The sequence below is a fragment of the Struthio camelus genome, chromosome 6 (genome assembly GCF_040807025.1).
Source record: "Struthio camelus isolate bStrCam1 chromosome 6, bStrCam1.hap1, whole genome shotgun sequence".
NCBI classification, from domain to species: domain Eukaryota; kingdom Metazoa; phylum Chordata; class Aves; order Struthioniformes; family Struthionidae; genus Struthio; species Struthio camelus.
This window is the reverse complement of record NC_090947.1, coordinates 32,892,369-32,915,811: the sequence shown is the minus strand read 5'-3', so window position 1 is coordinate 32,915,811 and position 23,443 is coordinate 32,892,369. Positions and strand designations below refer to the sequence as shown.

General features: G+C 40.8%; 1 protein-coding gene across 1 annotated transcript in view; it reads left to right on the top strand.

Moving 5' to 3' along the window:
* Nucleotides 1-23,443, top strand: part of CLASP1 (cytoplasmic linker associated protein 1) — a 191,659-nt gene that overhangs the window by 86,588 nt on the left and 81,628 nt on the right. The window contains exons 9-20 of the mRNA XM_068949030.1: nt 9,872-10,024; nt 10,983-11,056; nt 11,807-11,899; nt 13,188-13,333; nt 15,143-15,278; nt 15,933-16,003; nt 16,866-16,925; nt 17,555-17,632; nt 18,290-18,457; nt 19,094-19,143; nt 20,478-20,645; nt 22,309-22,332. Coding sequence (XP_068805131.1) covers nt 9,872-10,024; nt 10,983-11,056; nt 11,807-11,899; nt 13,188-13,333; nt 15,143-15,278; nt 15,933-16,003; nt 16,866-16,925; nt 17,555-17,632; nt 18,290-18,457; nt 19,094-19,143; nt 20,478-20,645; nt 22,309-22,332 — 1,221 coding nt within the window. The remainder of the gene's footprint in view (nt 1-9,871; nt 10,025-10,982; nt 11,057-11,806; nt 11,900-13,187; nt 13,334-15,142; nt 15,279-15,932; nt 16,004-16,865; nt 16,926-17,554; nt 17,633-18,289; nt 18,458-19,093; nt 19,144-20,477; nt 20,646-22,308; nt 22,333-23,443) is intronic.

Here is a 23,443-nt window from a genome sequence, read left to right as displayed (position 1 = left end):
ATGCTGGTCATATCTGTTGTAGTAGCTGATAATCTTCCACATGATGCATGTAGGGTGTGGGCTCTGTCCATTACTCCGTTCTTTCTTTTACGCTTTTTTTGTCTCAACCACCTGCAGTTTTAGACAGTCGCATTTCATGGTTATTGCCCCACTGAGCATTTTACAGTATTTTAAATGGTTATCTAATTAAAGTATATTAATTATGCATTAGGCCAGGCTTTCTGGGTGCGAATTACTGTGATGTGTAATGCGCATAACGCCATAGGGTTGGACTCGCGTCCCTAGAAGCAGGCTTTGTGGGTGGGTGTTCTGCGGTGGGTGGTATGGGGACCTCCTGCAGCATTCCCTCCTCCCATAATCTCTTCTGATGAGACTTAAGAAGAAAGAAGAAGAAAAGCTCAGGGTAACTCTAGGCAATAAGGTGCTTATTGCCTTCTTGTAACAGTGCTTTGTCCTAAAAATGTCAAAATGCCCTTTCCTTCCTAATACAGCTTTGTGTACTAGATGTCAACACTTTACAATGTGATGTGCTACATGTATAGAAAACAAACAGCCCTTCAGGAAGCAATGTGCTGTAGCAATGTAAAATGCAATTTCCTTTAGTTGTCAGTGTGTGTTAATAGAGCAGTTTGCAGCCAGGTGAGCTGCATTTAGTGGTAATTGCTCTAGGAGGCTGTGGGATTTGTGCTGGGAATGTCATTTGGGGAGTGCAGGCTGGAAAAAATGCCTTTTTGTATGATGTCATGACAACAGATGGTGCTAATAGCTAGAAACTCGAACCGCGTGGTGTGTGAGGCTGGAGGCACCTGGTCGTTCTGCACGCGGCACTCCCGTCCTTTGCAGGTGGGAAGCATCTGTCTGTTTGCAGTCTTCAGTGTCCTGGTGCTGGGTGTCTTAATTTGCTTTATTCAGCTAAAGTGAATAGACAGTCCAGGTGAAATACAGCCTTACCTACTGATTCCTCAGGTGTCTGTGCTCTTTTGTACGGGTTTTGGCAAATAAAAACCAAGCCATCACCAGCAGATGTCTCCCTGGGAGCTTGGTTTAAAATGGCCTCTTTTTGGTAACTATTTTCAGGTAGCATTGGTGGGTATCCACGCTGTGAAATGCCCAGAACTCCATTTCAAGTGTGGCAAAGCTTCAGATATCCTGTCAAGCAGAACTAAGTTGAAATATTTTTTTTTCTAATAAATAGTGATGAAATTCTAATTCCTGTGAGCCAGTTGCAAATGCCCCCTTTTAATATGCATAAACCAGTTTTGAAGATGATTTAATATTGGGAAAATAGGCGAATGCTTGAAACACTACTCTCATCCTTAGTATGATGGAGGGGGAGAAGTGATGCAGGGAAAAATGCATGTTTAGGAATAGAGCTTAATGCAGTTTCTGGCACCACCCTGAAGTTTTTATGCCCTTGGCACTGTCCATCAGCAATTCTGCTTCAGTTTGTTCCTGTGTTAAAATAATAACAATGCTATAGGGTGGTGGTGCTTTTTAAATCCCATTTATATCATCTTGGAAAAAGCACTGTGCGAGGCTGACTGCAGGCCCAGGCAAAACAAGTGGTTGCCAATGGTAGTGGGACTGGAGAGGTTGACCCAAATAGTTGCGTGACCCTGCTGCCTGCTTTGCCTCCTACCTGAATTTTGGACAAAGCAGAGGCTCATGGCTTGGGCATGGAGTCCAGCCCTTTGCAGTAAGGTCTCTGGCAGGTGGAGAGAGACTGCTACAAATTGGAGGTGTGGGAGCGCAAGGTGGAAAGGCTCCTTGCTTGTTCTTCAACCTGAGGCTTCCCTGCCACGCGTGTATGAAGATGGTGCCCAGAGGAGCTACTTTCCTTCTACAGAATTGAATTTTCCTGCCCTCTGAACAGAGGCAAAAGAACTGGCTTCCATTTATATAATTATTTGCCAAAATAATTAAACTAATGCTGAGGAGAAACCCTAGCATTGGCACTGTGCAGCACAGAGGAGTAATGTTAGTTTAAATAGGAAAATGTATGCCTTATTTGCTGTTTAAGAATCAAGAAACACTTTCCTGCAGCCATACTAGTCCTGCAATAAGGCAATTAATTCTGTAATTCGGGAAAAATATATTTCCTGACTCTAAAAGATCCCCCTGGTCCATCCTGTATGAATAGCCTTTCTCATTGATTGGTATCTCTGGGGCTCAGGTTATATGACCCACTTTGCCTTTTTATCTATAAAGATTATGTTAATGAAACCACTGTGAGGACAGCATAATGTCTTTGCTTGGAGCAACTGCTGATGTATTTCCACTGTGTGTAACTTAAAGGGTATTTTTAAGGATCTGAAAACAAAAGAGCGAGAGAACCCCCAAGCGCAGTCAACAGGAAAAGCTACAAGAGTCAAATACAGGAAACAACACCCTATTGTGGACTGTATAATAGACTCTGAAGTAATTGGTGTGTTTGTAGAAGGCTGCATTCAGAGATAATCATGTCTTTGTAGGGACAGCCTGACTATTAACGGCGGGCTTGCGCTCTCCGAGTCCTAGCAGAGAACACTGGGTGACAGCAAGGCTAAGTGTAGTATAGGAGAAGGCTTGTTTTGCTCTTTAAACTGAAACTATATGTAACAAGTGGGATTTTTGGAGTCCTCCCTCCAACCCCTAAGGTATATATTTTCCTAATGCTGTCAAGGTCTGGTGGAAAGCCGTGTGGTTGGTTGGAAAGGGCCACTATGAGGGTATTGTATTTCCAAGACTGACTTTAAGGAACACGGGGTTTTTTCCCCTCTTCTTGCTTTTGACTCTGTGTGTATGTATATCTATACACATACACACATATCTATTTAGATTTTGAAGCTGTATGGAGCCAAGTCTGTCTTTGTGCAGCACCTAGCACCTGGGTTTGTGATTCTTGTTGGGCCTCTGTACTAAAATAATTAATAAGACTAATAAATCCTCAATTTTTGTTTAGATTTAGCTCAACTTTGGGTGCTTTTATGAATTGTTTGGGTTTGTGCTGTTGCCCCTTCCCTCGGTAGCATTACTATTTCTCCTGGTATTGCTTATTTTTACAAAACTTGAAGGGATGTGACACCTTTTAATCACCACCTGCTTTTCAAATCTAGTTATAGCTAATAGACATTTTTGTATTGCTGAAAGCTTTGCATGAATGGAAGTTTCTCTAACTTTTAAAAACTCCTGGTTTGGGTTTTTCGGTTTTGTGAGCAGAGGTTTCTGGAAAAGCACTTCAGCTGCTGTGTTCTTAGTTACAATAATACTCGTATGTTATCAGAGAACGTGCTGTGCTTTGTTAGCATGATGGCAATATTGCCAGCCTTATGGTTTTAAAAATCATGTTTTGAAGCAAACCAACTCATAAATACTGAATCCTTTTTATTTGGCTCTTGTTCTCAAGTCTTTAAGGGTCTTTTTCGAGCTTCCCCACGGCTATGATGGATAAAACTTAAACAAAGGGGACTATCTGATTCCAGGATTTGCAGTTACAAAATCCATTAGAAATTATAATTTGGGTCAGTTGTGTGTTGTGTGATTTCAGATGAATCTTCTACAAAATATTTTGTCTGACCTACCAGGCCAGTTGTTGAGGGTAGGTTTTAAGCTTGGGTAGGGGTTGTTGCTTATCCCCTCTGGCAGAAGTTGGTAAGTGCTTTCTGTATGGACCCTGAGCCTGTCTGCCTAGTCTGTCAGATGCTCCCGTGTTGGGATCTGAATACGCTTCCCTCACTTAACTTTATTATGCTGGAGCTGATTTAATAAATGTAGGATTCTTCCCTGAAACAAACATGCTTTGTTTATCACTGCTGCTGCTACCTGGTGGTTTTTCCGCTTGTGGAAGGACAGCGGAAAGCAGAACTGTGTGAAATTGCCTGGCCGTGGGCTTACAGACTGGGTGGGATGTATATCAAAGCAATTGACTGTCTGTGCAAATATGACGTATTTGGAGCAGAAAACATTTCCAAATGCTACTTCTCTCAGGAATCTTATTTCCCTTTGTGATGGCAGATGAAGACCTGTTAAATTATGAATATCTTGATTTGTTCATGATTAAGCATAATGAGGCAGCAGCCCAAAAGGTAACAGTCATGTTTCCTAGTTAAAAGAAGAAACAAACAGTCTAGACTGAAGAAAAACATGCTGGTGGTAGAAGGATCATTAAAATAAAAATAAGTCTGTGTCCACCTGCCTGGCATGGCCTTCTAAGGTACCACCTTATCTGTGGTTGATGATGGCCGTCATGTTGCTTAATGTGATGTCTGTCATGGTTGTAAATAAAGATGTTGTTTTGATTTTATATTATAGAAACCTTTATTAAACAGGCTCAAAATACTGTGCCCAATCTGGAGGCTGGGGAAGGAGGGGTAGGGCCTGTGAACAGGAGAAAAAACAGCAGCTGGGAAATGATGAGAGATGGCCCAGTGAGAAACCGTAACCGCGTGTTGCTGTGCCCAGGTGGTGGTTCTTGTGGCTGCAACTTCTTTGCTTTTGGATGTTCAGTCTCGCTGAGGAGAATATGCTTGCTCCTTCAGTGCACTTACAAACTTACTTTCCCAGAAAAACCCATACGATAGGTATAAAAGTTGAAGCTGTGCAGGCTTGCAGCTAGACGGTACACAGGTTTTGTGTGCGGCACTGGGAAGAGACGTGTTTAACCTAAACCGAAGCGGGCTCACTTGGAGGCTGGTGTGACATCCACGGAGAGGAGTGGAAAGCTGCTTGTGTCCTCAGGGAGCCTCAGCCCGAGACAGGGGTGCCAGGCACCAGCCTTGAGGGAGGGCATGGGCTGAGGTGTCCGAGGGGCGTTTGTCTGGAAAACATTGGCCAGTGCACATGGGGTCCTGCCTAGCAAAAAAGGTAGGTAGGAGGGGTTTGAGATGTGCCACGTGGCCTTTGGCGTGGGTGGCTGTGCGCGCTGTGCGGCCAGCGCGTTTACTGCGTGCCCTCGAAGCTTCAGAGTTCAGCACCTAGTTGCGCTGAGCGTGGGATTTTGATATGCTGAAATGTATTTCAGCTTCAGCAGTTGAGTGTGTGCCTCTGCAGGACACGTGCGCTGTGCAGGGTGGGAAGGCAAGCAAGTTGCTCCTATGCTGTCCAACTTCACCTGGACCCAAAAGCCTGAGAAAGATGCAGTCAGTTTGTTAATACTTGAGCAAAAACCAGCTAATGCATTTCACAGGAGGTATGAGGGTGGCAAGTAGTAATGCTTTTGCACAGCCAACTCACGGATGTCTTTTAAATGAGCGATGTACAGGTGAAAGTGTCTTTATTTTGTTGTTTTTGTAAGGTTTTTTGCAATATTCTTGTATACTGTTTTAAAATGCCTTCTAATGGAGATCAATAGATTCCTTTGGGCCAGCGTTTCTGAAATAGGTTGCTCGCTATGAGGAGCTAAAAACGAAATGGAAGAAACCTCAGGAGCATCTGCAGATTCTGCTTTGCTTCAGTCTATTTAGATGTCAAAATAGAGATTTAGCTGGTTACATTTAAATGTGTGACTGACTAAAAAAGAAAAATCAAATTGGTATGTGCTGTAAAAGGAAACCTTGGAAGTTGCCAGCCCCCTTCAGTCCAAGTGTTGATGCTTGGGCATGGGGCGTATGATAAATGGGCACATCATGCTAAGAGTGGATTCAATACCTTGCAAGGTCAGGCCTGAACACCCGAGCGAGGCATCTTCATTAGGACAGACATGAGCTTTTCTGCTTTTCTTTCTAATTTGTAGTCACCATGGAGTAGCTCTCTTGTCTAAAGCAGGTAAATAACTAAAAGATTTCAGTCTAACATCTTCAAGTTTTTAAAAAACAGAAAGCGTTTCTTTTCGTTGGAAAAGACGTTTGAGACTCAGTTACTTTGCTCTGAAGGGTCCCAGGCTGATCGTTCAGGTACGGAAAACGCAGGCCCTTATTTGCTGTGGTTCCTGAACAATGAGCACACTCTCTTCTCCTCGTTTTACACCTTGCCCAGACCTGAAGGGGTTACGTTTTAAAATGAATAATGACTAAATTTATTCGTCATGGACAAATGATGACAGCTGTTGAGATGCTCCTGTTAGCGCTTCCCAGGGGATAAAGTCAGGCTGGTTCCTAGCACAAGCCAGCCCGGCAAGCCAGAGCCGACTCGTCTTCATCACGGATTATTTGTGCCCCTCGCTAGCAGGGAATTTCCTTCCTAGAAGTGACCTGAAGTTTCCTGGGCTAAAACGGGTGTTGATGTGAATGCTGCGGAGCCGCGGTGGTATAAACAGGACTGAAGCCATAGCTGTTTAAATCCATGTGTGAAGACAGCATGCTTAATGAATACGAGGGGCAATGATTGATTATGTCCTGGACTGAAAGCCGCAGCTCTCCGTGAAGCACTGTTACATCTGGGCACGCTATGGAAAATATGAAGGAATGTTGAGGAAGCTTATTTGCAAAAGGATATGTACCTGTAAGCATTTTTTTTTTCTTCTTAAATATAGTAAAGGAATTGGGGGAAAAACCTGTGCTCTGTTTCTCTAAGAGAAGCACATTAGTGAGCAGACAAAGGCCTCTTTTATAAGGGCATGTCTCTGACAGAGAGTGCTATATGTCCTTTGTAAATGAGCGGGGGGGGGTGGGGGGAATCGTCGGATGGGAGAATATCAGTGGTTATTTAATGTCAGGTATGTGGTGCTGATTCCTCTCCGCACCACTGCTGGAGTGGATAGACTTGTACCCATGTTGATTTTTGGCACCTCAGGATTTGCAGATGAACTGCAAAAAATACGATCCTAGTTCAAATAATTATTGTGATCAGGAGTCAATGAATGATAATTCGTTTTAATGATAACGTATAGTGGCTTGTTTTTCCTCTCGTTTTCTGAACTCCATGTTCAGGTTTCTTTCTGTTCTTTGTTTCTTTCTGTCTATCACACGTGCTGCTGGAAGACTTGTGTGCAGTTCTAAAGGTGGCTGTGGCGTTTTGCAGTTTGCAGATAAGATGATGATTTTTGCTGTTTGAAGGATATTCTGCTTAGATACATACTTTCGTAATGCTTATTTTGTAGACTTTTATTGAATAGGAAGACATGATTGTAACTTAAATATACCCTAAACTGTGGGTAGGTGGGTTAGTTGGGTTTTGGAGTTTTGGGGGGTTTTTTGTTAGCTGATACTCAGGAAAGCCTGTTTTACACTGAAATGATAGTTGAATTAGTTACTAAAATGCTATAGAAGTGAAATCCTTTATCTATTTTTCTGATTTCTATGTGAAATCTGCAAACCACACCCTTTTCTGCAGTTGGCGGGAAGAATTTTTAAAAATGCAGATAGAAGAGGATTCGAGTTGAATAAGACACCATCCAGCCTGTAATGGAGCTGATGTAGAATTCTATTACCAGATGAAAGTGTTTTTGAAGTGATAAGGTGTTTCCTGTCCTGATTATGACTAGGACTTTCTCTTGGCTGATAGTATATGTGGTATAAGTATATATTTGCTTAATACCTATATACAGGCTTTTGAAATAAATGTAATTGGAGTAAATTTTTCCCAAAGTTTTTCTATTGCAGGTCTGCACAAGTCTGTGGGCTTGCTAGAGGTTTCAGGAATTACAAGTTTTGAAGCCCATTGTAATCTACCTGTGCAACTTGTACCAAAGAACGTTTTTGAATTCTTGCTTGAACTAGAGTGTTATCAGTTTGGAAAAACAAAATAATTCAATTTCAATCAATTTTGATTTCTAAGAACTCACTGTGGTAGAATTCACTGGGTGACACATCTCTTAGTGGTTCCTGTGATTAATTGCACAAAAGATTCTTTTTTTTTTTTTCTAAAGAAAAGGCAATTCACTGAGTTTGATTTCTGTTTTTAACTCCAAGGGAGTTGCCTTGCTGTATATTTTCTCTTAGCTGGAAAAACAATATTAATAAATCACACCGAAAAACTACCCTAATAAATCTCTAGTTGCTATGTTAACACAGAATATAATCAAGCAACTTGTTAAGCCTCTTGTCAGGCTAAATAGATTCCCCTGCAGTGAACTTCCATTTAATTTAATTAAAATCATATTTTCTAATCCTTTAATCATTCTCATGGTTCTTCTCTGAGCTCTTTTTCAAATTATTCATCTTATCTTTGAATTATGTATGTCAGAACATTACCAGTGTTAAACAGGATAGTAGTGCAATCTCCATGGGTGCCTTAAGGCTCTGTGTTAAGGATAGATCCCACATCCTGAATGTGGCTTATATTGTCCTTTAGCGTGTGACCTTAAAATTTTTCTCATGTTAAAGTTCTCATGTTCACTTATCTTGGTATTTTGAACAACAGTCCAAGATACCTGTTATTGCCCCCTTTTTTTTCCCCTTGAGAAAAGGGGGCAATACTTTTTCTAGTCCTTTCCGTAGGCCAAGCCTTTTGGAATATCAAAATTAATGGTGTAGAGATGTCCTTGGCCTCCTCTCTGAAATTGTTGGCCTCCTCTCCTCTCTGTTGTCCGCCTGTTATTTCAGGGTTGTACTTTGGAGTATATTATCATGTGTATATTGGAAATGTGTTTTTTGATCTGTGGCAGTTCTTCTGTGTCCGGCTATTAATGAGCTAATACCATTTTGGGGAGAAAAAAATCCTTAAGGCTGTTGAGGCTAAGACTATATGGACTTCTTCCACCTTCCCCTCTTTTTTTTTTCCTTTCCACAGGAATGTGTTTTTAGTAGTATTAACTTTCTTGCTTTCAGAGAGCTCCGTGTATTGAATTTCACTTATTAGTGTTCATCTAGGAGCCTGTGTTTGTGCTCAGACATTCCCAGGTGCTTTCCTGAATAAAGATGGTTTAAAGCGTCTGCCTGAATTGTTGGCTGAGTGAAATTTTGTAAATAAAATATTCCTGAAATAGTGGGGGAGGGTAGGTGGATTCCTTGGATGGCCTGGATAGAGATGGGCATGGAGCAGGTCTTAAATCTTGAATGAAGTGTTAGTGCTGAGAAGCTATTTGATGGGAACTGAGGTAGTTTTCATAGCCTTAATAAATTAGGTACACAATCTATATCAGCTGTCCAAATATTTGTCACCCTTCAACCTAAGGCCGTTTTTTAAAGTGGGTTAGCTAAGCTGTGTAAAACTGCAATATAAGCACTCTTGTGGAATTGAAGTGACCTTCACTGAGAATCACAGTGAGTGTAATTCATTTTAGGTTAATTTATGTTCATATTTGGAAGCAGAGGTTACGGTTCCCTTTGGATGTACACAAAGGGTTTAATATGTTTTAAATCACTTAATACTTTCTTTTTATGGATTTGAGGTAACTTACTTTTTCCTTGTAGACAAACCCTGGAGATGACTTAAAGTGGATTTGTGGCTCTGGATGGCTCTCTGCTTAATGGTGCCAAAGGGAAATGCCTATTTATCAGCAGCAGGGGTGTTGCTGTGTGATCTTTTCGCGTGTCAGTCTCTTGTCAGTGTTGTGCAGGCAGGGTGTGCAAGGGCAGCCTCTTCCTCTGCTCTTGGATCCATCCTTCAGATGAGTTCACAATTTGCTTGTGCTCTTGGTTTCACTACAGCCAATGGCAAAATAGGCCTCAAAGAGGAGTAAACATAAGAGATTGAGACTTTATACACCAAAACATTCTCTGTGGTTTGTATCTCTCTGCTGTAGAGTTATAGTTTATTCTTTTTATCTGGAGGCATTCATGAAAGGGTTTATAATGCAGTGGCTGTGGTAGCAAAGGATTGGGCTCAGTGGCCTGACACAGTCTTTCCTGAATAACTGGGTTTTTAGGATGAAGAAGCTGCTGAAGTGAGAGCTGGCAGAGCAGAGCTGTGCCGTGCATCCCCACAATACACAACGTGCTTGCTGTCAGGTGGGCGTGTTGCTTGGGAAATCTTTGCTTCGTCAGACTTACAGTTGAATATGATTCTTTGGCAGATAAAAATTTTGATGATGAAGACTCCGTGGACGGGAACAGACCTTCCTCAGCTAGCTCCTCTACATCCTCAAAGGCCCCCGCAAATTCACGCAGAGTTGGGATGGGGACTGCCCGCAGACTTGGGTCTGCAGCTCTGGGCTCGAAGTCTTCAAGTAAGGCAACAGCAGATATGAAATCATCTTTATGCAAAGTATTTAGAGTGTTAAAGTTTGAGCTTATTTCAAGGCTTTTAAAGCTGTGTAATCTTCAGACTGGTCCCCAGGATCCAGTAACAAATTTTCCCCTGTGAGATCGTTGCATGTTTGTTGCCTGAATGCCACGAATGTGCTTTGGTAGAGTGAATCCGAAAGCAGTCCCTGCATGGCCACAGTGCATTTTGCGTTTGTGAAAGGCTGGAACAGTATAGTTGGCGCTGAGGCTTTGAGTAAATCATGGCAATGTTGCAGCGTGCAAGGTCTTGTCGTGTTGTAGCTGCGCCTCTGCAGCTGAAGCCAGTTGCTTACAGCTGCACGTTAAACTTCGGCTCATGCAATCCAAAACGAACGAGGTGATTTTCTTTTAAGACCTCTCAGCTTTTAAGACCTCTCAGTGAAAATCTAAAAAGAAAACTGAGCACTAATTCTAAACATAAGCAACTATTCTAAATGTGGTTATAAAACATTCCCATAAAGAGGGAGGAAGTTCCCTGTATCAACAGTCTCTATCTGATTAGTATTCCAGAGACTATTTCTCTTCCTTATAATTTGTCTGTTTGTGCGCCTGTCAGGAGAGCTGCACCTTCATCTATTATAGAAAGGATTAAATCCTTTAAAATAAAATCTCCCTTATAATTAAAGTAAATACTCCCTTTCATCTTTCAGACTGTATCCCCTAACTGTCGAGCCACTGCTGTAATGACTTTTAGTGTGCCCTCTGTGCCTAGGAGTTGAAGGATGCTATGGATGCGCACTCTGTGCCTGGCATTGAATTTCCCTGTCTCCGTCTTCATTACGTCTGCAGCACTCTGAGGCTGTGTGGGTAGTGAACTCTGCAGCCTTGATAGCTGGTGGCTTCTTAATTGATCCTTTTCTTGAAAAGGAGATTGAAAAGGCTTTTTCATTCCTCTCTCAGCAGCCAAAGAGGGAGCAGGTGCTGTGGATGAGGAAGACTTCATTAAAGCATTTGAGGATGTCCCAACAGTTCAGGTAAGTAGAAATGTAGTTTAAAACATGGTATACTAAAAAGCGCAAGATGAATATAGGATCTAGGCCTAATCACTGGTAAATTGCCCTTCACTTCAGTGCTGGCAAACCCTCCTTAAGGGCAAGGTAAATTTACCTTTCGGGATAACTGAACAACACGTGTATCCACTCATGAGCGTCTGCATTTCAGACAGGAAAGCTAACCTGAGTTGAAGTGCAGACTGGTGACTTAGCCTACCTTACACTGTTGATGCATTACATGTATTATTCTAGTGAATCTACTTTTAGCTCCTTCAACTTTTAAAAACCACTGTAGAGTTAAGCTTTCAAAATCTTGCTTTTATGTGGAAAATGGCTTGGAGTTTTCAGGGGTTGGTGCCTAATAATTGGTGAATAGCTCTGAAAACATAGCTAGTTGTGCTGCACAGTGGGAGTCTTGCTTATTTATTGACTGTTTTCATGTGCTGCAGATGCCAGTTATATATTGGATTTTGAATTTTTTGAAGAGTAGAAGAATGCTTCTTAAATTTGTGAAGCCACAGTAAGATAATACAACAGGATCTTTTAAGCATTCTGTGGTCATGTAGTATTTTTTGACTGTGGGAGGTGTTTGTAATAGTCTTGGACAATACTAGTTCACGTGTGATAGTTAAGAATTGAGAGGCAAAGGACATAAGAATGTAGTTGGGGAACGATCTGATTTTTCCAGAGTAAATTTTGTGTTCTGATGCTACTTTGTGTTTAAATTCACAGATCTATTCCAGCCGAGATCTTGAGGAATCCATTAACAAAATAAGAGAGATACTGTCGGATGATAAGCATGACTGGGAGCAGAGAGTATCTGCTGTAAGTAGTGAACCTAGATATGAGCTATTTTAATATAAGGTTTTCGTACACTAAGTTGAATACCATGAAAGGAGAATCTCGGTATAAGGCTAGAGTGCATTTTAAGTGGTGAGAATCTGTTATGTTGCTCCATGCTTACGGAAGACGTTTCATTATAAGAAGCAGCTTAAACTGCATCTCTGAATTGAAGTCGTGCAGCACACACAGATGTAAAGCTAGAACTTTGCTAGTGGACACTAAATTAAAATGTCAGCACCTCTTAAAACTTCCTGAAGTGGCAGAAAGTCCCTATACTTATAGGGAAGTCATTCCCACTTCTGCAAAGGGGAATGTAGAGCAATTCAGAAAGTCATATTTATTTATTAAAAAGATAAGGATATGTAAAATCTATGTGGGGAACAAGGTAGCAGGAAATCAAGCGTGTTATGTGCACGTCAAGCTTGAGTCTCATTTACAGAGGTGAGCTGTGTTTCTGTAATATAAATTGATCCAGGACCTTGCCTATGCTATAGGCTTTCATCACTGGTATAGCAACTTTGACGTGCTCGTCAAATCCCATTTACGGATGTAAATGGCAAATTGTGCTGATTCAGCTTACTTCAGTTTACTGTTTACTGAACTGAGTAACGGTAAGCTTAAATCAGGGCACTGTACACTGATGCGTTGGTACACATTGGGGCCTGTGGAGGTGTCCCAAAGTGCCTCTCTAGGATGAAACGGAGGTCCCATTAATAGTAATAGAAATCTTACCATTTTGATGAGGTCAGGATTCCACTTCTAGTGGAAAGAGATAATTACTTTAATGAAGTGAATGATGATGTTCTAAACATAAGCCAGTATAACTCAGATTTGAGTATGAGGCTTGGCCTTGAAGTCAGCCGTCTATATTCAATAAAGTAGCTAGATATGAGAGGATCAAGATTTGTCTATCACAAGATGTTGTGATGCTGTGAATAGATGAGTATTAAGAGGAACAGAGGACCCTTCAAATTATTTTTTCAGGCTTTAAAAAAGTACTGGTTGTGTTAAAAATAGTTTGACTAAATGAGCACAGCGCCTGGATTTTTATAACAGTTATTGCTAACACTGTAATACTTGTTTAGTATGTTTAACCTCTATTCCAGATCTCATGATCTGGAATAAAATTTTCTGGATGACTTTAAGAAGTGTGTTCCTCCACATGTGTAGTGGTGCAGTGACCCTGGACACCAGGCATCAGCCATGAACATAGCTGTGCTTCTGTTTATTGCTCATGAACAGTCACTGTTTTGTCTTGTGGTGCTAACAGCTGAAGAAGATCCGCTCCTTACTCTTGGCTGGAGCTGCAGAATATGACAACTTCTTCCAACACTTACGACTTCTGGATGGAGCGTTTAAATTATCCGCTAAAGACCTGCGATCTCAGGTAGTGCGTGAGGCTTGTATCACATTGGGGTAAGTTTATTTTCTAAACAGGTTTGTAATGTTATATAGAAAAAAGGAGTAAGCCCTGGTTAAGCCACATGTAGGATGCAACTTGTTCTGTTAGTACTACACAAAAGTTAGAATGTGATTTTGCCACAGTCATTTAAAACCTTGCTAATGTTTGATTCCAGTTTAGACTATGTTTAACTGGAATCACTTCATTAATTTTTGAATGAAACTCGAGCAGTTCTGGGATTGTGAAAACTGAGTTATTCATGGAAAAAATGATGACTACAAAGCTCTAGAAGCAGACATGTCAAATGCATTATTTCCAGCATGTCACTTTTTAATAGAAGAGGCAGGGGAGAGTTGTTTATTGTTGATGCACATATGTAGTCCAGATATGTTTGAGTCTTTGCAGTTTATTCCCAAATTTCAGACTTGGATGAGTTGTATATTTCTGCAAGTAAGGAGGGAAAAACTTGGGCTGGAGAACTGAGCGCCCGGTTGCACCAGAACTGAGGCTGCTCAGTGGCAGGCAGGGTCACACAAGGGGCTATGAAATAAGCCAAGCGCTATTGGTGTCTCAGTTGAGTTTAGCAGGTTTTTAACCTAAGCCTTGTGCAGAGACCACAGGATTGAGTGGTTGTGTGTTGTTGCTGCTGATATATAGGAATAAGTACGCTCACCCAAACAGGGATTCTCCTCTGGCTCAGGAGAGCTATTTAAGCTAAGCTATCATTGAATGTACAGTGAGTCCGCAACTACACATATATTTAAATGTTTTGCTAAATAGGATTCTTCTCTGAATCAAGGCCAAATAAAGTAGTGTGGCTGGGCCACGCAAGATAGTAAAGATCTCATCAAGTTAGACATGCCTTTGGAAACAGCAATGAAATTCAGCTGTCACTGTAATCCGTAACTGAACTTATTCTAACTCCGTTGAGGCCAGGATTTTACAGAAGTCTGCAGTAAAATATTACACTCGGAAGATGAGGCATCTTCCAGCCCAGGTAAATCCTGGGGTTTTCAGCCATTTCAGGGACTGAAGACTTTAATCAAAATGAAGGACTGAATAACTGGACACATAATAATTACATTACTTTTGGTTGTAATACACTTTTAAAATGCAAACTGTGAACTTAGTTGCTAGACTATGGAAGTGTTGATCAAGGGCAGAAGGGAGGATGTTCCTGATGCTTTTGAGGCTGCAAGATAGAATGGGAAATATCCACGTTAGAAATGTTTGCCTTTCATCTGAGTTCTGGTTCATCTGAAATACTAGTGGCACAGCTTCTGTCATGCCTGCACTGTCTGTCCGGCGGTAGTTATTAGCCTATGAGTAGGAGAAGATTGAATGATGAAGGCAGAAATGCTTATATCTTGTTCTGATTCAGATTGATCTAGTTTTTATTTTTGATAGTTTGTTCTATGCCACTGTGTGAAACGCTTCAAGAGTAAGGGCACTGCACTGTTTTTAACAGCACTTCTGGAAATTCATGCATGTTAAGGCAAAGTAGAGTTTCAGAGAAACTATGATATGAACTAATCGGTTGAGAAAAATACTTTCTTTCAGCATTGTCCCACTGGTTTGTCAGTAAACCTTCAACAGTGCTAGTTGCATCTTTTGTTTTAAGCTGAACTTACTGTTTCTCAGAGTTCAGATAGCATAAAACATAGGCTAAACTTAGAAATGAAAGTAAAAAAGCTATTTATGAAATGTCATTCTCTGTCCTTTGATGTCAGAGGCAATCGCAAAGTGCTGGATGTCAGATGTTCTGTAGAATTGTCTCATAATCCTCAGCACGCTTCCTAGCATGACTTCATTCTGTTTTTCAGACATTTGTCATCGGTTTTGGGAAACAAGTTTGACCATGGGGCAGAAGCCATCATGCCAACGATTTTTAATCTAATTCCCAATAGTGCCAAAGTCATGGCCACTTCTGGTGTTGTAGCAGTTAGATTAATCATTCGAGTAAGTATATGTCAAAAGAGAACAAAATGTTATCACTACCAAATACTGCAGCATTTCTGAGACTTGAAGGAGAAAATCTGAACATAACTCCAATGAAAATGACATTAAGACCTAATCTACTTGCCTGATGTGTGTTAAACTTGGCTGCCTCAGATGTCATGCAGTCCTGTCTAGCCCTGCAAAAAGTAGAAAAGTTAGTAGAAACAGTGGGGAAGGTGGTTCCTTGCAGAATAAGATTTTTCTGCTCCTCAAAGAGCTGAGCTTTTCTTTGTTGAATCAATTTTAAATCTGTCTTGCAGGACAGCCCCATCCCTCTTATATTCTAAAATTCCTAAGGACAGAAGTGTCTTCTGCCTAGTGATGCACTGAGGAAAACCCTAGATAGCCTGACGTCTCTTAAGTAGTGACCACTGACAATTTGGATCCTTCTGTAGCTACTTCAGCATTTTGACTTGCCAGAGCCTGTCACAATACAAGAAAGCAAAAGTGAAGTCCATGCTTGTTAAAATATTCCTTTAGCTCTGTTTCTAAGAATAGAGTGAAATGAAGTATTTGCATACTGGCCTCAGGTGGCTGGAGGAAAGAGCCTTTCATTCCATAGAACTGTAGTGTAAAGCTTTCTTCCTGTTTTTTTGTTGTTTGTTTTTGTTCTAGCATACGCACATCCCTCGACTAATACCCATCATAACCAGTAATTGTACCTCCAAGTCTGTTGCCGTTAGAAGGTGAGCATTTAGTTTGAATTTCTTCTCTTGTTTACCAGTAAAAAGGTTCACATGTGCTTTTTGGTAACGCTCATGTATTTTCAGTCATTAGTTTCCTCTTAGTACTGCAGAAAAGAAAAGGTACTTTTCCTTAAAGAAAAATGATCTTTAACCTTTATGATTACATATTATTGTAATCATGTCATATTATTTTTGGCTTCCTTCACAGACATGTTCCCGTTTGCTCCTACTAACCATTATAGGGACACATTTTCTTTGAGCCAGTCGGTAGAAGTAGTGTTCTGTGATATTCTGCTTCTGGAAGTTAGACTAGATGTTCTAATGATCCTTACTGATCTTAAAATCTAAGTGTACTCCAGTTATGCTAACTTTTTTCGGAGACTGTCGCCTATGCTCTGCAGATCAGTTCTGTTCTAGTTTGAAAGGGAGGTCTCTGTGGTTGGTGTCTTCTGTGACAGACCTCACAAGTCATATAGCATGCTTGTATCTTACCTTCTTGAAATGAGGAAGGGAAGTTAAATTTGAAAAGGTTTTAAGCTTCACGTGAAGTTTCTGTGTGAAGCTTCAGCTAACAGGTACAAAGTATTAACAACTTCGATCTTCTGTTTAATGAAAAGAGGGGTTTTTGGATTGTTTTTGTCATGCCCTCTCTTTAGACCTCTCTATTTGTAGAGAGGTGACTCCAGTTACTTCGGACTGTTTATTGATGGCATTTGTAGAGAGATGGTATTTTTTCAGGGGTCTTTGTAGAATTCAGTAATGTTCAGCAGAGCTCCGTAACAAAATAGGATTGTTGTGCAGGTATGGTGGAATCGGTGTGCTTCTGTTAACTTAGCTCAGCGCTTCTCTTGTTTCCTCTTAGGCGCTGTTTTGAATTTTTAGACTTGCTGTTGCAGGAATGGCAGACTCATTCCCTAGAAAGGTAAGCTCTGAAAAACAATTCAGTAATTCAGTGGGTTAATTCTCTCCTAGTAGTGTATGGGGAAGTTGGGTCTGGAGAGTGTTATGGAACCTTACAGGATGGTCCAGGAGGTGGGATTATGTCAGGTAGCTCTGAGAGATGTTTTTGTGGCAAAATGGCACACCTGGAGGACCTGGCTGAATGCATACCTAAACCTACTGGATTTTTCTTTTGTACCCTAAAGTAATGAGTAGCAGCCTCATCTAGCAGGGACATCTGAGAATCGTATGGTAATTCAGACTAGTGAGCAGTGAAGGAAATTAAGGCCAAGAGATTGGGACCCAATTTCCTTAGCCCCAAACTACCCAAGAGTATTTTAAGGGTTAAGTATTTGTTTACAACTAGGCAGTTTCCATAGCTAATGAAAGACTGACCTCGGAAGAACACTGCTTGCCTTTCCTAGTCAGCAGCATGGGTGAAATAAAATTGACTTTTAAGAATTACTAAATAAAGCCTCGAAATGAGCCTGTGTTGAAACGGGTGGATGTGATGAACTCTGTTCTTGGAGACCAAGGCAAAATCGTTAGACTGGAGTCATTTGTTTATAAATGTAGAGCGTCTTTCTGGATAACGTTTCCTTCGTATTTCAGACACATATCAGTGTTAGCTGAAACGATAAAGAAGGGAATCCACGATGCGGACTCTGAAGCCAGGATAGAGGCAAGAAAGTAAGTGGAAGCTGTTGTTGCTGTCATCTCTTCCTCCCCTTCTTTCCCTTATTTTGCTATTGTTCTATGGTACTGTATGTTGTAGACCAATGCTGAGACAAACAGATTCTCCTTGCAGTGCATGCTAGCCTTCCGCTCGCTTCAATGAGAGCGTGTACTTCTGCAGGAGTTGTCGTACGAGGTGATCGCAGTGAGCTCAGTTGTATTTTTATTGCTTGGTTTCTAGTAGGGCTGGTTTTGCTTTGTTTCCCTAATATTTTGTCTTTTTACCTTTATGACTTATTCTGAGCTTTAATGGGTAAGAATCTAGAGTTGAACTGGTAGACTCATCTTTTTTTTGACAGTTGAGTTCCTTGTGGTTAGCATTTTTGTACTAAAAAGAAGTCTCAGTTAATATTTCTAATAGTTCTTTTCCTCCCACCCCTCCAAAATGAGGTGTTCCTCTCTTATTTCAGTTGATTTATCTTCTGTGGAGCTGCTTCTCCAGCCCCTAGTATTAACCGAAGTCTTAGGTGTATCACAGGGACGATAGATCATTGAAATGATTGGACTAATGAGCTGTTGCCATGCAGAAAGGGCTCTGACTGTATGTGTGCTCCACTGACTCCTACAACATGACAAGGAGTTGTCAGTAGTATCACTGTGTCTCGCTTGCAGATGTTACTGGGGTTTTCATGGTCACTTCAGCCGAGAGGCAGAACACTTGTATCACACCCTGGAATCCTCCTACCAGAAGGCCCTGCAGTCCCATTTGAAGAACTCTGACAGCATTGTGTCCTTGCCGCAGTCGGATCGCTCCTCTTCTAGCTCCCAGGAGAGTCTCAAGTAAGTCCTCTGCTGTCACTACCTCTTCTTTGACCTAAAGAACTGCAGATAGGTCCATTGAATTGGAGGACGCTATCATGTTGCTTTGGGTACCATTTGCATGGCTATGCTTGTGTCTCATCTGGTCATCCTTTGGCCTCAATGCTTCAGCTTCTCCAAAATTATTTCCTTTTTAGCTAACAGTATATTAAAATGGAAAGCCAGGAAAAACCATTACTGGCTTTTTAAAAAAAAAAAAAAAATCATTACCTTGACTCTCTAGAATTTCCAGGAGGCTTTTTGTGCTCACTGTTAGTCATTCCTTCCAGGTGTACCTAAAGCAATGCTTGGCTTGAAATTCTTTAAGAAAAAAAATGATTAAACTACAACCGCCTGATATAAATTTTAAAATCCGCAAAAAGCGGTCTTAACAAAAAAAATCAAATAATGTACATAGCATTTTTTTCTTGATGCTTTTATAAAGAGTTTTATGGTGGTGCTGTATTTATGCTTAAACAACAAGCTTTGTTAGTCTTTTCCTGTATATAACTAATTTTCTATTAACTCAATAGAATACTCAAAGAACAGAGTGGCATTGTTACTGGTGACTCTGAAATACCAGTTTTGTTTTAATAAATATTTTGTATTAACTTCTAGCCGTCCACTGTCTGCTAAAAGAAGTCCTACTGGAAGCACTGCATCTAGAGGTGAGAACAGGAAAAGGGAAAAAAAAATGCAGTCAGGTGTTGCTGAGGAAATGTGATGAAGTAGAACAGGAATTTCGGACAATGGAATGTGCAAAGGACAATTTTGATCACTGCTTACTGCTCCTTTAAAAATGGTACCTTATGTAAAATTTTTGAATTGGTTCTGGGTCATATACATTATTCTGTATATTAACTGCTGATATAATGGTATTTTTGAAAGCTGATAAGTCTGTTATTGCTTGCACTTCTGGAGGGAAGGCTAGAAAGCCTTGAGATTCTTAGACAAGGTAGGTTGTTCAGCTGTGCAGCAGCTGGAATAAACTACTGTTGAAGCCAGGACATACAGCTACGTGGACTGGTTGTCCAATCAGCTTTACTTTTTTCTCTCATTTTCTGTGGTTTCAGTATTTATTGGAGACCTCATCTGCGCACAAGTCCTGCAGTGTTATATTCCACCTTGTTGTTAAGCTGCTTAACATTAGCCATCTTGGCTGCACCTACTTCACCATAGGAGACTTAAGTCTTGTGGTGACACAATGGGAATGTGTAAGAAGGAAAGTTTTTTGGAGGTTTTCTTAGCAGCTATGTTTGTTTTTCTTACTGTATATATACCCAGGCCTGTATGTGTCTGTTGCCCTCCATATTGCCAAGTACAGACAGCTGTTCTGTCTTTACTAAATGCATACAGTAATCTGAATAGTAGATTTTGATACAAAATATAACACATAGTGCCTTGGTCACATGTAGGAGGAGAAAGCAGATTCTCTTCTACCAACACTAAGATCAGGTTCTAGCTGGCTTGTGTGTATAGTACATCCTATTGAGACTTTGGATTCAAGGTGAGGTTGGGGTAGAGCCTATTTGATTATGCACACACAGATAAATGTTTGCAGGTGAATAGATGAGCCTCAAACTTAAGTGGGAAATTATCAACAAGTGAGGTGGTTGGAAGGGTGTTAGCAGAACCCCTAGCAAAGCATAGGACTGGGACTAATTGACCTGCAGGTCTGTTTTGGCTGGCTACTTACCAAGTGGTGATGGGTGTTGTAGCTGAACTTTCTCAGCTGGGTCCTGTTAGAAATTCCTGTGTTATTGGCCTGGCAGCCTTTCTGATCTCAATGTGTAGGCTAGTATCCGATAAAATTCTTAGAGGTGACTCTAGGTCAGCATTTTAAATATCTTTGCAGGCAGTGTGCAGAAGCCCATGTAAAGCATTTATAGCTGAGGTATTCTGGTGCCAGCATAAAGCTGTGCAGAGCGCACACAAAAACAGTACATTACAGCCCAAAAAATTAATCTTGATTCTGTATTTTCTCTCCCACCCCCATCGACAGCATCTACAGTAAGTACGAAATCTGTGTCAACACCAGGATCTCTGCAGCGATCCCGCAGTGACGTTGATGTGAATGCAGCAGCTAGTGCCAAGTCAAAAGTGACATCTGGAGCATCTACCCCCTTCAGTTCTGCCGCAGCCTTGCCCCCAGGCTCATATGCATCCCTAGGTAAATCTACATATTCTTCTGTGCTTGCAGTCAGTTTTCTTTACTGCTGGGTATGCCTAGGTCGTTTGGTTTGAATATTAAACCCTGTAATTAGAGAAGCATATCTTTGAGATACTTACGAGCTCTCCAGCATCAGGGCATGGTCTCTGCCTTTTGGGATTAAGGTTAAAAAACTTGCAAAGGTACAGAATACTTGCAAGCTTTTTTTTTTTTTTAATTGTTTTGATAGTCTTTTTCTGTCTCACTTTTCTTTCTGGAGAAAAAGCTATTATTCTGCTTCTGTGACACTGCTGAGAATACTCATCGTTAAATTTCTTCCTGACGTGTCATCCCCTTCTCTTCCTTTCCTCCTTCTCTGAGACTGGTTTTCCGTGCTTCATTTTATGCTTTGCATAGCACATCCTGTTTGAATTTGATCACTTTCTCTTTTTACAAAAGACAAGAGATGTAGAAATGAAGAGAGGAATTAGGCCTTTCCGTTTCGCTACACAGCAAGGACTGTCCATACCACGTTATGTTGTTTTCTCCAAGCCTTGTATGCCATTGTCAGGTGCCCCAGTTTTTCTGACGACAAAGTTTGTGTTTGACTTTTTTCTGCTGGAGGTTTGCTGTTGCCACCTGGCTGAAGGAGGAAATGCAAGGTGGTGATTGTCACTGTTTTCTTCGATTCAGCTCGGTTTCATAAGCCTAGGTTGGTCTCACACAGTGCTGAGCACCTGAACTAGTTTCTCATTCTGCTGATTTTTATACTGATCTAATTCCAAAGTTTTCACTGACTTGTCTTTATGAGAGCGAGAAGAATCAGATGCCTGGTAGTTGTCAGAATCACTAGTCTTGATTTAAGCTGCATAGATCACGTCTTTACTAAATCAGCTGAAAAGTACTTCTCCTTAGCATAGCGTATTTAGTCTTTAGTCTGATGTGAAAGTGTTTTGTGAGTTATATAGGATGCTTTCTATAGATTCCTTTTGCAAATAGGTTTCTCTTGCATCTAAAATCTCTTATGTTGGCTTAAATTTGTTGGCTGTATTTGGTTCAGAAGTTTCATGATAGTTTTTATCATGGTTTAAATTGATTGTACTTGAGGCATTGCAATGAAAACTTAATGCAGATTATGGAGCTGATTGCATATTAGTGTGTTTTCAAAGCTTCCAGTTGCAGCCATTATTTAATTGCCCTATATACTGACTTCAGTGGCAAAATTGCTTTCAGACAGTCCTGTATCATGAGGAAGAGGGGAGTAGAGGGGAATGAACTGTTAAAGCTGGCTTTGCTTCTTGCCAGGGAACTGTGAATACAGTGTCTGCCTCACACTTAAAGCAGACTGTAGGAGAAAAAGCAGCAAATGCACTCTGATTGTTTCTGTAATTAATGCAAACATATAGTTGTACCTAAAGGATTCTGTTCCCCTTCGAACTAGTAAGGAAGTTTGTCATCTGCGTACTTCCATGAAAGAAATGTTGAGGCAAACAAAGAAAATAGGATTTTAGCCAAATTTAGTGTTGTTGTAGGATTAAAAAAAAAAACTGAAGTATGTTCTCCAGGTGCTTTGAGCTTTTATTTGCTGCTTAATTAAGCTTACTTTTCCCTTTAATTTCTCTGATTGTACTGATTCTTCCCTATTAATCCTTTCCTTATTTTTTTTTTTTTAATTTGCCTAAAGATGGTACTACCACTAAAACTGAGGGTAAGCAGTCTCTCTGTGTAACTGAGGTTGTACCACCCCTATCTGGTCTCTGTTCTCAAAGTGTGATCTGGTTCTCATCCATGTCCACTGGTGATCTGCATGACGTGTTGCATGGTTGTTCTGCTCATTTTGATGCCATGGGGTATTCTTCACTTTCTCTCCGAGCTCTTGCCTGCTAATAATAGGCACTAGTCTGGTTTTATGACTGACTTCTATCAGTGTTGTATGTGAGTCTCCATATTTAAAAAGGTGCTTTTGGCTGAAGGTGACCTGTGCACAGATAAAAAAAGGGCTTGTGTTTTCTTGCTTCACAGTGTTGTAAAGATTTGCTGTGTTTTTCCATCCAAAGCTCAGGTCTCAACTGCCAAATGCTTTCAGGAAGAGACTGGGCAGCAAGAGAGTTTGAGACGATCACATGGCAGAAAAATGAGGGCAGTAAACAATGATCTCTAGGGAAGGAGTATTTAGTCAGCCTCTCTAAACCTGAGCGCTCTCTTTTTATTGATAACTGTCTAAGTAAGATGGCATATATCTAAGACAGTTGGAAGAAAAGCCTTTTTTCAAGGGAAGGAACGCTGAGCCTAGTAGTTTGGGAGGACTCCCAGGCCGGTTCTCTGGCTCTTTGTCAAAGCTTGTTCTTTATTTCTCACTTCTCAAGTGAAAAAGATCACTGGGAAATCATTTTTCTGAGGTAGACAGGGATTGAAAACAAGGCCGCCTTATGCATAATGAAGAAAACCCCCTACAAGCCCGTTTTTTCCTGTTGCAAGTCTCTTCTCAAGGGATCTGTTACTGTCTTGTGGGACCGTGTTCATCCTCCTCGCTTGTAGTAGAACGTAGTGTTCTGAGAAGTGCCACCGTGTCGTCGTGGTGTGTGTCGTTTCTTCCCTCCTATTATTGACGCATTGATTTATTATTTAGAAGGAAAGGTTTCTACCATCTCCTGAACTGCATTTAATCTTAGCATTGATAAATGAATCGTGGGCAAGTGTTTACGCTGTGTGATCTGCCATTGACAAGGAATATGAAATCGACTTAAACACCTATACCTCTAAATCGAAGACAAATTGGATGAGAATTCCAAACTGATACGGACTTGAGCTTTCTTACT